General features: G+C 40.5%; 1 protein-coding gene across 1 annotated transcript in view; it reads right to left on the minus strand.

Annotated features, from left to right (window-relative positions):
• Positions 1-8,517: 8,517 nt before the first annotated feature.
• The window catches only part of LOC126086885 (cytochrome P450 3A8-like), a 63,221-nt gene continuing 58,744 nt past the window's right edge, over positions 8,518-12,994 (minus strand). Inside the window, exon 15 of the mRNA XM_049903688.1 lies at positions 8,518-8,546. Within this exon, the coding sequence (XP_049759645.1) occupies positions 8,518-8,546 (29 nt within the window). The remainder of the gene's footprint in view (positions 8,547-12,994) is intronic.

Below are 12,994 nucleotides of genomic sequence, written 5' to 3' on the forward strand. Positions count from 1 at the left end.
TACTTACTCAATGTGTATGCTGAGCAAATAATTTGATAAGTTAGACTATATGAAGAACACTGCACCAGGATTAGAGGAAGACTTATCAACAACCTGCAATATGCAGATGACACAATCTTGCTTGCTGAAACTGAAGAGGACTTGAAACACTGATAAAGATCAAAGATCACAACCTGCAGTTTGGATTACACCTCAACATAAAGAAAACAAAAATCCTCATAACTGGACCAATAAGCAACATCATGATATCCAAGAAAAGATTGAGATTGTCAAGGATTTCATTGTACTTGGATCCACAATCAATGCCCATGGAAGCAGAAGTCAAGAAATCAAACAATGCATTGCATTAGGCAAATCTGCTGCAAAAAACCTCTTTCTTAAAAGTGTTAAAAAGCAAAGAGGTCACTTTGAGGACCAAGTTGTGCCTGACCCAAGCCATGGTGTTTTCAATACGCATATGAAATCTTGACAATGAGTAAGGATGACTGAAAAAGAAATAATGCATTTGAATTCTGGTGTTGGTGAAGAATATTGAATACACCATTGACTGCCAGAAGAATGAACAAATCTGTCTTGGAAGAAGTAGAACCAGAACGCTCCTTAGAAGCAAGTATGGCGAGACTTTGTCTCATATACTTTGGACATATTATTAGGGGGAACCAGTCCCTGGAGAAGAACATCATGCTTAGTAAAGTAGAGGGTCAGCAAAAAAGAGGAAGACCCTCATCAAGATGAATTGACACAGTGGCTTCATCAATGGGCTCAAGCATACAACAACTGTGAGGATGCCGCAGGACCTGGCAGTGTTTCATTCTGTTGTACATAGGGTCTCTATAATCAGAACTGACTTGATGACACCTAACAACAACAAAAAGCTACAAACCACATTCTTTTAAATACATTTTATTATAATTATTTTTAAGACTGCAGATATGATGGTATAACGTCAAGTCCGAAGGTTCAAGTTTGAGTCCTGATACTGTCAATAGTAAGCTACATATTGCTGGTAGAATTGTTGAACTTCTATGGGCCTCTAGTTCCTCATTATTAATGAGAATGATGTTGAACATTGTGCTCTTTTAACAACTATCTACATGAGATCAAATTGACAACAGTAATTCGAAAGATTAGGTAGGAAGCTTGCTGGGCAGTGAGTTTATGCTAATGGAGGAGGAACAACTCGGAAGAAGAGGGTGTGAATGTTCGCACAACTGGAGAATGTAATCAACATCACTGAAGTCTTCAGGTAGACGTTGTTGAATCAGTGTATGTTCTGCAGTGTTTATTCTCAACAACAAAAATAAATTAAATAAATTTTAAAAAATAAAATAAGAAGGCATAACTAGGTGAGGTTTTTATTTTTCATTAATTTTCCTAAATAGTTAATGTATGTACATGAAATGAAATTAAAAAGGAACAAAAAAGTAGACAGCGAGATATCAGTCTCCCTCCAAACCCTACCCCAGTCATGACTGTCACCAGTGACCTGGGTATCCTTACAGAGAGGTCCCTCTTTATGCAAACAGGTACGTAGACCTTATCGTTCTCATAAACATTCACAAGAGGTGGGGAGCCCAAGTCTCTCTCCAAGGGCCCCTCCTAGCCAGATTCTAATCCCTAAATCAGAGATTTCTCAGCTCCAGGTTTTCTCTCTATTTTATAGACCCAAAATCCAGCCACAAAGCATCTGTAATAAGCCACAAGTACCTGGACCACATCTCAGCCTTCTTGGAAATTGTTTTTGGCCTATTGTAAAGTGAGTCAGGTTGGCAGTTGGAACCCACCTAGTGGCTCCTGGGGGGAAAAACCTGAAGATCTCTTTCATAAGATTACAACCTAGGACACCCTGTGGAGCAGTTCTACCCTGTAACACATGTGATAAAATATATATAATAAAACATTTGCCATTTTAACCATGTTCAGTGACATTAATTACATTTACCATGTTATGCAACCATCGCCACCATCTATTTCCAAAACTTTTTATCACCCCAAACAGAAACTCAATACCCCTTAAGTAATAACTCCCCATTCCCCCCTCCCCCCAGACCCTGGTAAACTCTAATCTACTTTTCTGTTTCGCATTTGCCTAGTCTAGATATTTCGTATTAGTGGGATCATGAAATATTTGTCCTTTTGTGTCTGACTTATTTCAGCATAATGTTTTCAAGGTTTATCCACATTGTAGCATGTATCAGACCTTCATTTCTTCTTATCGCTGAATAATATTCCACCGAATGGATGGACCACATTTTGTTTATCCATTCTTCTATTCATGGGCACTTGAGTTGTGTCTACTTTTTTATGTTGTGAATAATGCTGCAATGAACATTGGTACACACGTATCTGGAAGGAAAAGAAAGGATATAATCCTACTTCTCAACTTCAGGCTGGCCTATCAAAAAAACCTGTTTGAAAACTTTCTTCCATATTCCAAAATTTTGTTTTTAAATGGGTACCTATAATACTTAATCTTGATAAAAGCTCTCAGCAACTAGGAAGCCAGGAAAACTTTCTCAAGTTGATAAAACACATCTACGAGAAAACTACAACTAACATCATATTTAATAGTGAAAGACTGAAAGCTTTCTGCCAAAAATCAGGAAAAATGAAAAAATGTCCACTCTCATCACTCTTATTCAGTATCATACTGGAAGTCCTGGCTAGTGTTTTAAGACAAGAAAAGAAATAAAAGACTATAGATTGGAAAGGAAGAAATAGAACTGTCTCTGTTTTCAGATGTTATATTCTCAACATAAGCAATCTCAAGAATATGAAAAAAAAAAAACTCCTAGATCTAGTAAGTGAATTCAGCAAAGTTGCAGTATACAAGATCAACACGTGAAAATCTATCATATCTTTATATACTAACAATGAACATGTGGAATTTGACATTAAGAAAACATTACCATTGCCAAGAAAATGAAATAGTTATAAATCTAAAATGCTTGGATGCTAACCAAAAGGTTGGAGATTCAAGTACAGCCAGAGGCACCTCAGAAGAATGCCTGGTGATTTGCATCTGAAAAAGCATCCATTGAAAACCTTATGGAGCCCAATTCTACTTTGATACACATGGGGCTGACATGAGTAAGAGTCAACTCAACAGCAACTGGTTAGTTATAAATCTAACAAAACATGTACAGGATATGTATAGTGAAAATTACAAAATGCTAATGAAAGGAACCAAGGAAAACCTAAGTTAATGGAGGGATTTACTGTATTCATTGATTAGAAGATTCAACATAGTAAAGATGTTGGTTTTTCTCAAGTCGATATCTAGCTTTAATTAGTTCTTATCAAAATCCCAGCAAGATTTTTTTAGACATAGACAAACTTATTATAACTTGGTACAGAAAGCAAAAAACCTAGAATAGCTAAAACATTTTGAAAAAGGACTAAAAATTGGGAAAAAAAGCTCTACAAAATGTTAACGTTTACTATATAGCTACAGGAATTGACTGTGTAGTATTGTTGGATGAATAGACACATAGGCCTATGGAAGAGAACAGAGGATGTGAAATAGACCCACACAAATATTGCCAACTGATATTTTGACAATGGTGCAAAATCAATTCCATGGAGAAAAGATAGCCTTTCCAGCAAATGAAACTGAAGCAGTTGAACATCCGTAGGCAAAATAATGACATCACGCCTTATACAACAAGTAACTTGAAATGAATCACAAACGTAAATGTAAAACAATAAAACTTAAAAAAAAAAAGTGGAGAAGAAAAAGGAGGAGAAGACGAAGAAAGAGGAGGAGGAAAAGAAAAAGAGGAAAATCTTCAGGGCTTTTTTTTTTTAGTGCTAGGCAAAAAGTTTTCAGACTTGACATCAAAAGCAAACCCAAAAAAGGAAAAATTATTAAATTGGCCTCTTAGAAAAAAAAAAAAGGTTTGCTCAGCTAAAGACCCTATTAAGAAGAAAAGATAAGATACAGACTGTCACTCTAAAAGAATACCAAGATGGAGCCTCACAGTGAGGGGGTAGTTATGTATCTTGATTGTGCTGGTGGTTACTCAGATCTATACATGTGATAACATGGAATAGAGCTGCACACACAGGCACAAATGCACATGCAAGTGAGTGTGCATAAAACTGATGAAATCTCAATAGGTCCTGTAAGTTGTGCTAATGTCAATTTACTGGTTTGATATCATACTGTAGCTAGACAAGGTATTAACATTGGGGGAAACTGGATAAACAGTGCCTGAGGCCTTCCTGTATATGTTTGGTTTCTTGTTTTGTTTTGTTTTTCAAACCTTCTGTGAATCTATAATTATTTCAAATTTAGAATGTAAACATAAGAATAAAATTTTTAATGAAAAAATCGATACTTACCCTCCATTTTGTGAAAGTGGAATAACACTCTTTCGTCAGTATTGTCTTGATCAGGCCTGGGTTTTTGATGGCTATCATAGGCCGTCAACCATCATAAAGGCTATGTAGGGAAATGGAGCTGATTAATCTTATCAAACTCAATTCTGCAGGTGGAATCATGAGACCATGCATTCATCCTGATATGACAAAACCCATACCACTAGTTGCCTAATACACAGCAACATTTTCCTCTAACTCAAGTTAAGATGTGATACACAGCAAGATTCTGACCACAAAAGCCACTGGAGTTCTCATAAAATGAAGGGTAATGTAGCTTAAAATGGTAAGAGACATTTAGAGACAAAATAGCTCTTTAAAGAGATCATGGTTAGAAAAAACATTAGAACAAGTGTTAAAGTGAGATAGATGATGGACACATGGCTATTTCCTATATCATTCTTTGCATAATATTTTATGTTCAAAATATTTCATTTTTGAAAAGACATTACCAAAAATAACCAAACCCAGTGCCATCGAGTCGACTCCGACTCCTAGCAACCCTTTACGACAGAGTAGAACTGCCCCATAGCGTTTCCAAGGAGCGCCTGGTGGATTTGAACTGCCGACCCTTTGGTTAGCAGCAGTAGCACTTAACCACTACGCCACCAGGCTTTCTGAAAAGACATTAGGCTAGTAAAAATTAAAGGTAAGTAAGTATCTAAGAGCAAAGTATAAATAAGGACAGCCCATCAGCTCAGTCATTTAAAATTACAATTTAGAAGATATGTCAAAATGCAAATAATTAGATAAAAATTGCAGACATGCTGCTTATAAACATAAAAATACATGTACACATGGAAAAAGACTTCGAATGCTCAAAAAGTGATAATAGAATTAAGAATGATTTTGCCCTATTTTTAGAATTGTCCTTTTTTTTTAAGTTTTTTATTAAATATTGTTTTACCTATTAAAGAGAGGTCTTTGGTAGCATTAAGTCAAGAAAAAATTGGAAGAAATGTAAAAAGGTGTAAAGGAATATATAGAGAGTACAGAATTCATTTTAATCACTTTTCTTTCATTGCCTACATTTATTCTTATATGTGGACCCCAACTGGGCCTCACTTCATGTTGATGACATCATAGGGAAATCCCATTTTTGACATGTGTGCCACACAAAGCTGAGTCTTTATATGCAATATATCCAAATTGGGCTTTCTCTCCTGGCCATTAGAATATTCATTTGTGGGAATAAGCCAATGGAATGAGGTATACTGTAAGTTTAATTATACTGTCCTGACGTTTTGTTTTCTATTACCAATCACTAGAATTCGCTAGAACAAAATGGAAGATTTTCCATAGGTTGTGTATTCTTTGAATTTACAGAGGAACCTCAAAGGGCTCTGTAATCGTGTATAAAACTTATTGAGAACCACTGCACTTCCTGCTGTCTTTTTCTAAAAATATTCCGAAGCTCAAGAAGTTTAAGTATTGAGGATATCTAGTGTCAATTCTCTGATATAAGTTATTAGGATGAAGCCAATTAGAATGAGGTCGAAGGGTTCGAAGGAGCCCTGATGCAGCAACAGTTATGCACTCGGCTGTTAACCTAGAGGTTGGTAGCTCAAGCACACCTGGCAGCTCCGTGGAAGAAAGACCTGGTGATCTGTCCTGTAAGGATTACAGCCTATAAAACACCATGAGGCAGTTCTACTCTGTCAAATGAGGTCACTACGAGTCAGAATCTACTCAATTGCCCACAATGACAACAACAAAAGAGTCTGAAATAATGCATTTTTATGCAATTAAAGGAGACCTACAGAAGGAAAAAATGGACAGAAAGTAAGGCTAGCTGTCTCTGCCCATTAAAGTCTGGAGAAAAGTGATTACCTGCAACTTTCTAGGCCTCATTCAGACTGTAGACTTTGAAACCTGGGAACATATGGGATTATAGGTATAACACGTCTCCAAAAGCTTTACAACGGATACGAGACTCTGGGCTGGGATTGTCCTCTACACAGTTGAGTGCCTCATTACGGTAAGTTTATCTAAGGGCAGTTCCCAAAATACTCATCCCTGTAATTTTCCACACTTTTTTAGAACATTTCATGCCAAAATTCCACATACCCTGCAAGGAGAAACAAAATAAAATTAGTTTATAAATTTAAATGTACTCGGCTTTACCTCTTTCTGGGGCAAAAAGATTCAAATTAGATTAGATCAAGCTAACTCTCTCTTACGAATTGAATTGTGTCCCCCAAAAGGATATGCTGAAATCCGAACCTTCGGTATCTGTGAATGTAAACTTGTGTGGAAATAGGGCCTTAGCAATGGGCTCAAACATATCAAAATCATGGAGATGGTGCAGCATAAGGTAACGATTCATTCTTTTACATACAAAGCCACCATAAATCGCAGCTGACTCTGTGGCTACTAACAACAAAGATGTTATCAGTCAACACAAGGTCACACTAGAGTCGGGTGAGCTCTAATGCAATATGACTGCTGTCCTTATAAGAAGAGGAAAAGCAGCACGCACAGAGAGAGACACGGGCAGAACACGGTCACGTGAAGGCTAAGGCAGAGACAGGAATGATGCATGTATCTACAAACCAAGGAAAGCCAAGTGTGGCCAGAAACCACCAGGAGCTAGGAAGAGGCATGGATAGATTTTTCCCAAGAGCCTTCACCGAGAGCACTGCCCTGTCAACACCTTGATTCAGACTTCCGGCGTCCAGAACTGTGAGGAAATAAATTTCTGTTGTTTTAGGCCACCAACTTGTGATGCAGCCCTAGGAAACTACTACACTGTCTTTTCACTGGCAAATAAAGGAAAGTTCTTATTCAGAGATATCTTAGGGGTAAACAGGGAAAATAGAGGAGATATTCTAAACGGAGAATTTAACTCTTGAATTTTCTCTAAGTATTGTAGGTACTGAATGATGTAACCTTGTCTATGAATAGTAAGTAACTCCTTGTCTTTGGTTAAGAGATCGGGTGCTAACCAAAAGGACGGCAGTTTGAATCCAACAGCCACTCCTTGGAAGTCCTATGGGCAGTTCTACTCTGGTCTATTCAACTTGGCGGCAACAGGTTTTGTCTGATTTGTCTTTCTGTTTTTTTTTTTGTTGTTGTTTTTTTCTGTTTTTGCTTGTGCATATGTTGTCTCTAGAATCACATAACCCTCTAAATAATTACCTCCATGGACACACAAGAAAACTGAAGCTTGGAGAAAATAAGTGAGTTTCCCACAGGGCAGTTCTACTCTGTCACATGGGGTCACCATGAGTAGAGAGCCATGCAATAGCACATAACAACAACAACAAAATACTTTTGTTAAAAAAAACCTCATTTCATGGTTAAAATCTGAAGTTGATAGACCCTCACCACATTGTCTCTGCAATACTCATTCCCTGCTCACACTCACTCATGGAGGTGGCTCCTTTGATGGTAAAGAAGAAAGGCAGGAAGCTCTTGTTCTAGCCCTCAAATCCCTAAAAGATGGCATGGGTACCAAGAGCTGGGTGAAGCCATGGAAATAACCACAGAGGTCTAGCTGTTCTTGAGAGAATGCAGTATGTGCAAATTACCAGATGGTGAATACTTGAGTATTAAGTTATATGCCCAGTAATACTAAGTTTGCAATCTATCCAAGGTGAACAACTACCAAAAAGAAAATAAATTATTTTAAAAAACCATTTATCCAGGAAGAAGAACAAAAGAAGTTATCCAGAGCTCATGCTAGAAGCAGTAGAGTTTGAATCTAGTGCACATTAGCTGAATGAGCCACTACCAAGACGTCCTCAGCTCATTTTCCTAACACTAAGGACTACTGTGCCTTCTTACGAAGTCACACTGGCAGAAAGATACTCCTCCTCATGATGTTCACAGTGTTAGACCATCAAGTTTTGTGCTAAATCTGCCAGGGACCTAGACTGTCAGACTGGGGCAAAAACCTCAGCATTGGACAAGAGAGCCCTTGACTAGTCTGAGTCAATGTATTGGATGGGGTATTAACAGTTTCTAGAAAGTTCTAGAAACTTTTTCTTGAGGAGGGGTAGTTCTATTGACGGAACTGAGCAGGCATATGATGCAACCATAAGGGGCAGAAGAGGGAGGGAGCTACAACACTCACCTTGTGGTAGGCTAGAAGAGTTCCCAGAAAAGACAGAGGCTTGGGCCCACGAATGAGCTTCTTTAGAACATTATGTGAATAGGTTCCATATCTATAAAGTGAGAAGTAAGCCAGGTCACCAGACTTTCAATACAGATGCCATTGTTAGGGAGGTAACACGTAGGCAATAAATAACAATAACAATTTCAACAGCAATAATCTCATTTCATCACCATCTCCTTTTCCACCTCTACTGTGAGACCCACAAAACATAAGGATTAGTGACAAGCAGCTAAAACCATCCTGATACCAATCCTAGAGTGATTACTTAAAAATATTCCCAAGAATTGAGCTCTTGGGAAGTTCAATCTGAAACTTTTCCAAAGTTTTTGCTTATGGCTATTTCATAAGTTGATGCTTGCAGGATTTGGGGGTTCCCACTAGGTGGCGCAAACAGCTTGCACTTAGCTGGTCACCAAAAGATTGGTGGTTAGAACTCACCCAGTGGCGCTGAAGAAGAAAAGTCCTGGTATCTGCTTCCATGTAGATCACAGCCAAGAAAACCCTGTGGAGCAGTTCCACTCTCTAACACATAGGGTCGCCATGAGTCAGAATGGTCTTGACGGCAAAAGACAACAATTCTAGGTAGAAAAGAGAAAAAAATCTTTCTGTCCTGAATGACAAATAGAAATGAGACCTTATTTCCTCTTCTTTGGAGGTTACCCCTTATTTCGCTATAGGTTCCAGATATTTCACACAAATCCAATCAATCTTATAACATGCAATTAAAAAAAAAAAAAAAACTTCAAAGGACATGAAGTTCAGTGATAAAAAGAAATGAGCTATCAATCCATGAAAAGGCATGGGAGAAGCGAACAGCATATTGCTGAGTGAAAGGTCTCCTTGTTCTAAACATTCCCCATTTGAGTGACCAACTTTTTTTTTTTTTTTTTACATTTCTTTTAAACCTGGATTTCTGTTGATTCATCTAGGTCCAAATTGGTAGTCAATCCCCAGAAACAAAGAATGTCACTAAACGCTCCTTGCCATAGAAATTGGGATTTGGGAGGTGGAATGTGGTTGCCTTATGAAGAAGTAACTTCACAGGATCTGCATAAGATGACTAATAACCACGTATGGCTTTGTAGCAGCCAACACTTAAGCAACGTCCACTCCTCTATCTCTTTTTTAACTTCAAATCATCCAGGGGAAAAGTGGCCAGAGAAGCACAAAAATCCCGAGTCCAATGTCACAGAGGGAGCTGGGAAGCTACTCACAGGTAGAGGAGCACCAGGCTGGTGGCCAGGAGAATCCACGTCTCCATGGATAAGCTTGGGATTAGGTCCATCCTCACTATCCTTGCCTGAGAGTCTCCTCTGCGCTTTCCTTTGAGCTGTGCAAGCTGAGCTATGCCAGCCCTGCTCAGCCTTCTTCCAGTCTAGCTGGGATTCACGGAGGCTGCTGGCAGGTTTATATGCTTGGAAGGGAGTGGGGCCCAAGCAGCAGGCAGTGAAAGGGCCATCTGAGCTCCACCTGCAGCCTGGGGAGTTCAAGGTGCACTTTCAGCAAAGCATCCAAGTATATCTCCAAAATGGCCCTCCTGGAGTTCATACTTTGTGGGAAATCAATAACTAAAAAACTCGGTGTTATCAGAAAAACCAAAGGTTATTAGTTCTTACCAGAAATTCCAAGTGAATCTTATGGAACCATTAGCTGTCTATGTTAAAAAAAAAAAAAAAAAAAATTTTTTTTTTTTTTTACCTAGGATATATTGTTCTAATTTGGGTTTAAAAAATGTTAGTTGCCTTCAAGTCTGCTCCAACTCATGGTGACTTATGTATAACAGAACAAAATATTGCCCTGTTCTGCATGAGCCTCACAATTGCTATTGTGTTTCAAGCCATTGTTGCAACTCTTTTTAAAAAATAAAGATTATAAATACGAAAAAAATTTTTTAAAGAAATTCCAAGTGAAGCCACTGGTCTTAAAACTACTGTGACCTTCCTTGTTAACCATGGCTACTCACTTCAAAATTCTTGCAATTCTTCCAAACAAATGGAGGAAACTCATGCAATTTCCTCTACCTCAAGTGCACACAGAAGCCTCCTATTCATCTTTCAAAGCCCAGCTTAGGTAGAACCTCCATGGTTAGAGTCCAGCCTCCCCAACCACCTCAAACAGATTCAACCACTTTCTCCTCTTCACAGCTCCCAACCCCAGTGTACATTTCTATTGCTGTATTGTTATGAGTCAGAATCTACTGGACAGCAACGGGTTTGGTTTTGGTCCAGCCTTCAGCACCTCTGTTGGTTTCACTATGGCAGAGTGCCTTACACGAGTGAACACCCAGAAAGATCAGATGTGTTGAACTGGATGAAGTTTTGGGGCCCTAGCAAGTCCTTTCCCTGGGAGTCTGCAGTGACCATTCCATCGTCCTGTATTGTTGATGCTACAATAGGCCCTGAGACAGATGGTCCTGAAAGAGAGAGGCGGCATGGAGGAGATGGAGCCGATGCTTGTGCTGGGCAGAATCAAGTTGTGTTTCTTCCTGTTCAGCCCCTCAGGAGGTCCTGCAACACACAGCAAGTTATACCAATTTCTCAACAAAGAATAGCCCCCTCTCTCTGGGAAGAGGTATCTCCAGGAACAATGCATTTGAACAGAAAGAACAGCAGGTCAGTTGACGGCTTCCTGCTTTGCGACAGGTGGTAGATGGGTAAAGAGAAGGCCCTTGGAGCTGGTAGAGAAGAGGACTGCAATAGCACTCAGTATCACCTGTGAGATTTCCACCAGATTTCTGATGGAAGTAACCAGAGGTCTCAGCATACAGAAGTTACATGAGGCCATTGTCATTACTCTGACTCGGGTTTCTTGTCGGCTTGGCCTGCAGAATCACATGTGAACAACAACAACAAAAAAAAACAGAACTTCCAGACTAAGACTAGATTAAAGGCCTGGCTATCTACCTCTGAAAATCAGCCACTAGAAACCATATAAATCACAGCAGCTTGAGCCACTATTGATCGTGGGGCTGGTGTAGCACCAGGCATTGTTTGGCTACATTGTGCATGAGGTCACCATGAGTCAAAAGCCAACTCTATGACAGCCAACAAAAACAACAATAAATGTCCTTAAAACTCAACAGAAGTACAAGTTTGTTCGTACATTTCCTTCCCTCTTTAGCCTTCCCACTTTTAGCCTTCTGCCCTTCTGCAGAAACTCATACTCAACTCCTCTCCAATTCTTCATGTCTCTTTGGGCTGTAAATTCTCAGGGCTGCCCTACACCAGCTGAGTCGGTGGACTTCTCATTGCTAAAATGTGCCATCAAAACTATCTCACTTCTTTCTTTTTCCTTATTTGAAATAACCAAAAACCCAATGCCGGGCGGAGCCAAGATGGCGGACTAGGCAGACGCTACCTCGGATCCCTCTTACAACAAAGACACAGAAAAACAAGTGAATCGATCACATACATAACAATCTATGAACCCTGAACAACAAACACAGATTTAGAGACGGAGAACGAACTAATACGGGGAAGCAGCGATTGTTTCCAGAGCCTGGAGCCAGCGTACCAGTCAGGTACGGCACAAGCACAGACAGCTGCTCCACCACCCTGAACTAACCCCCGGATGGGGACCAGCCGGTTCCACGGGCGGCATGGGACGCAGCCGGTAGGAGAAATCCTCGGGAGGTAGTGACTGGTCTTGGAGCAGAAAGAGCAGCGTCCAAGCCGGGGAACCGTCCCGCAGGGATTTGGACTGGACGCAGGTACGGCATAAACACGGAGAGTTGCTCCACCCCCCTGAACTAACCCTGGGAAGGGGACCAGCCGGGTCGCGCGGGCGGCGTGGGACTCAGCCGGTAGGAGAAGTCCCCGGGAGGCAGCGACTGGTATTGGAGCGGGGAGAACAGAGTCCCAGCTGGGACACTCGGTCACAGCACAAGCACAGGGAGCTGCTCCACCCATCTGAACTAACCCCAGGAGGAGGCCCAACTGGTTCTCGGGGGCGGCACGGCCACACGGCTGGAGGGACGAGAAGTCCCCGGGAGGCAGCGACTGATTTTGGAGTCGAGGGTGCACCGTCCCAGTAGGGGAGCCTTGACGCTGGGCGTGGGGCTGGAAGCGGAGGATCTGACCGTGACTCCAGCGGGCCAGACCCCCCGGGGGCAATCTCCACACAGCCAGCACACATAGGCGACGCGCCCTGCAGGAATCTCAGATATAATAGTCATTCCAAGCAAGACAAGCAACTCTGGCTATATTCTGAGGTGCTACTCTCCTATCTCTCTGTTCCCTCCCCCACCCTCCCCAGGCGGCTTCATTAACATCTGAATAGCCTGAGCCAGAGGGAGAACTCTGATAGGGATCTCACTGCATTTTTTTTTTAGCGGATTTTCTGGAAAAACTAGTTTCCCAGTGATGGCTCGGAGACAACAATCCATATCAAACCACTTAAAGAAGCAGACCATGACAGCTTCTCCAACCCCCCAAACAAAAGAATCAAAATCTTTCCCAAATGAAGATACAATCTTGGAATTATCAGATACAGAATATA

This window comes from Elephas maximus, chromosome 12 (genome assembly GCF_024166365.1).
Source record: "Elephas maximus indicus isolate mEleMax1 chromosome 12, mEleMax1 primary haplotype, whole genome shotgun sequence".
Classification (NCBI taxonomy): domain Eukaryota; kingdom Metazoa; phylum Chordata; class Mammalia; order Proboscidea; family Elephantidae; genus Elephas; species Elephas maximus.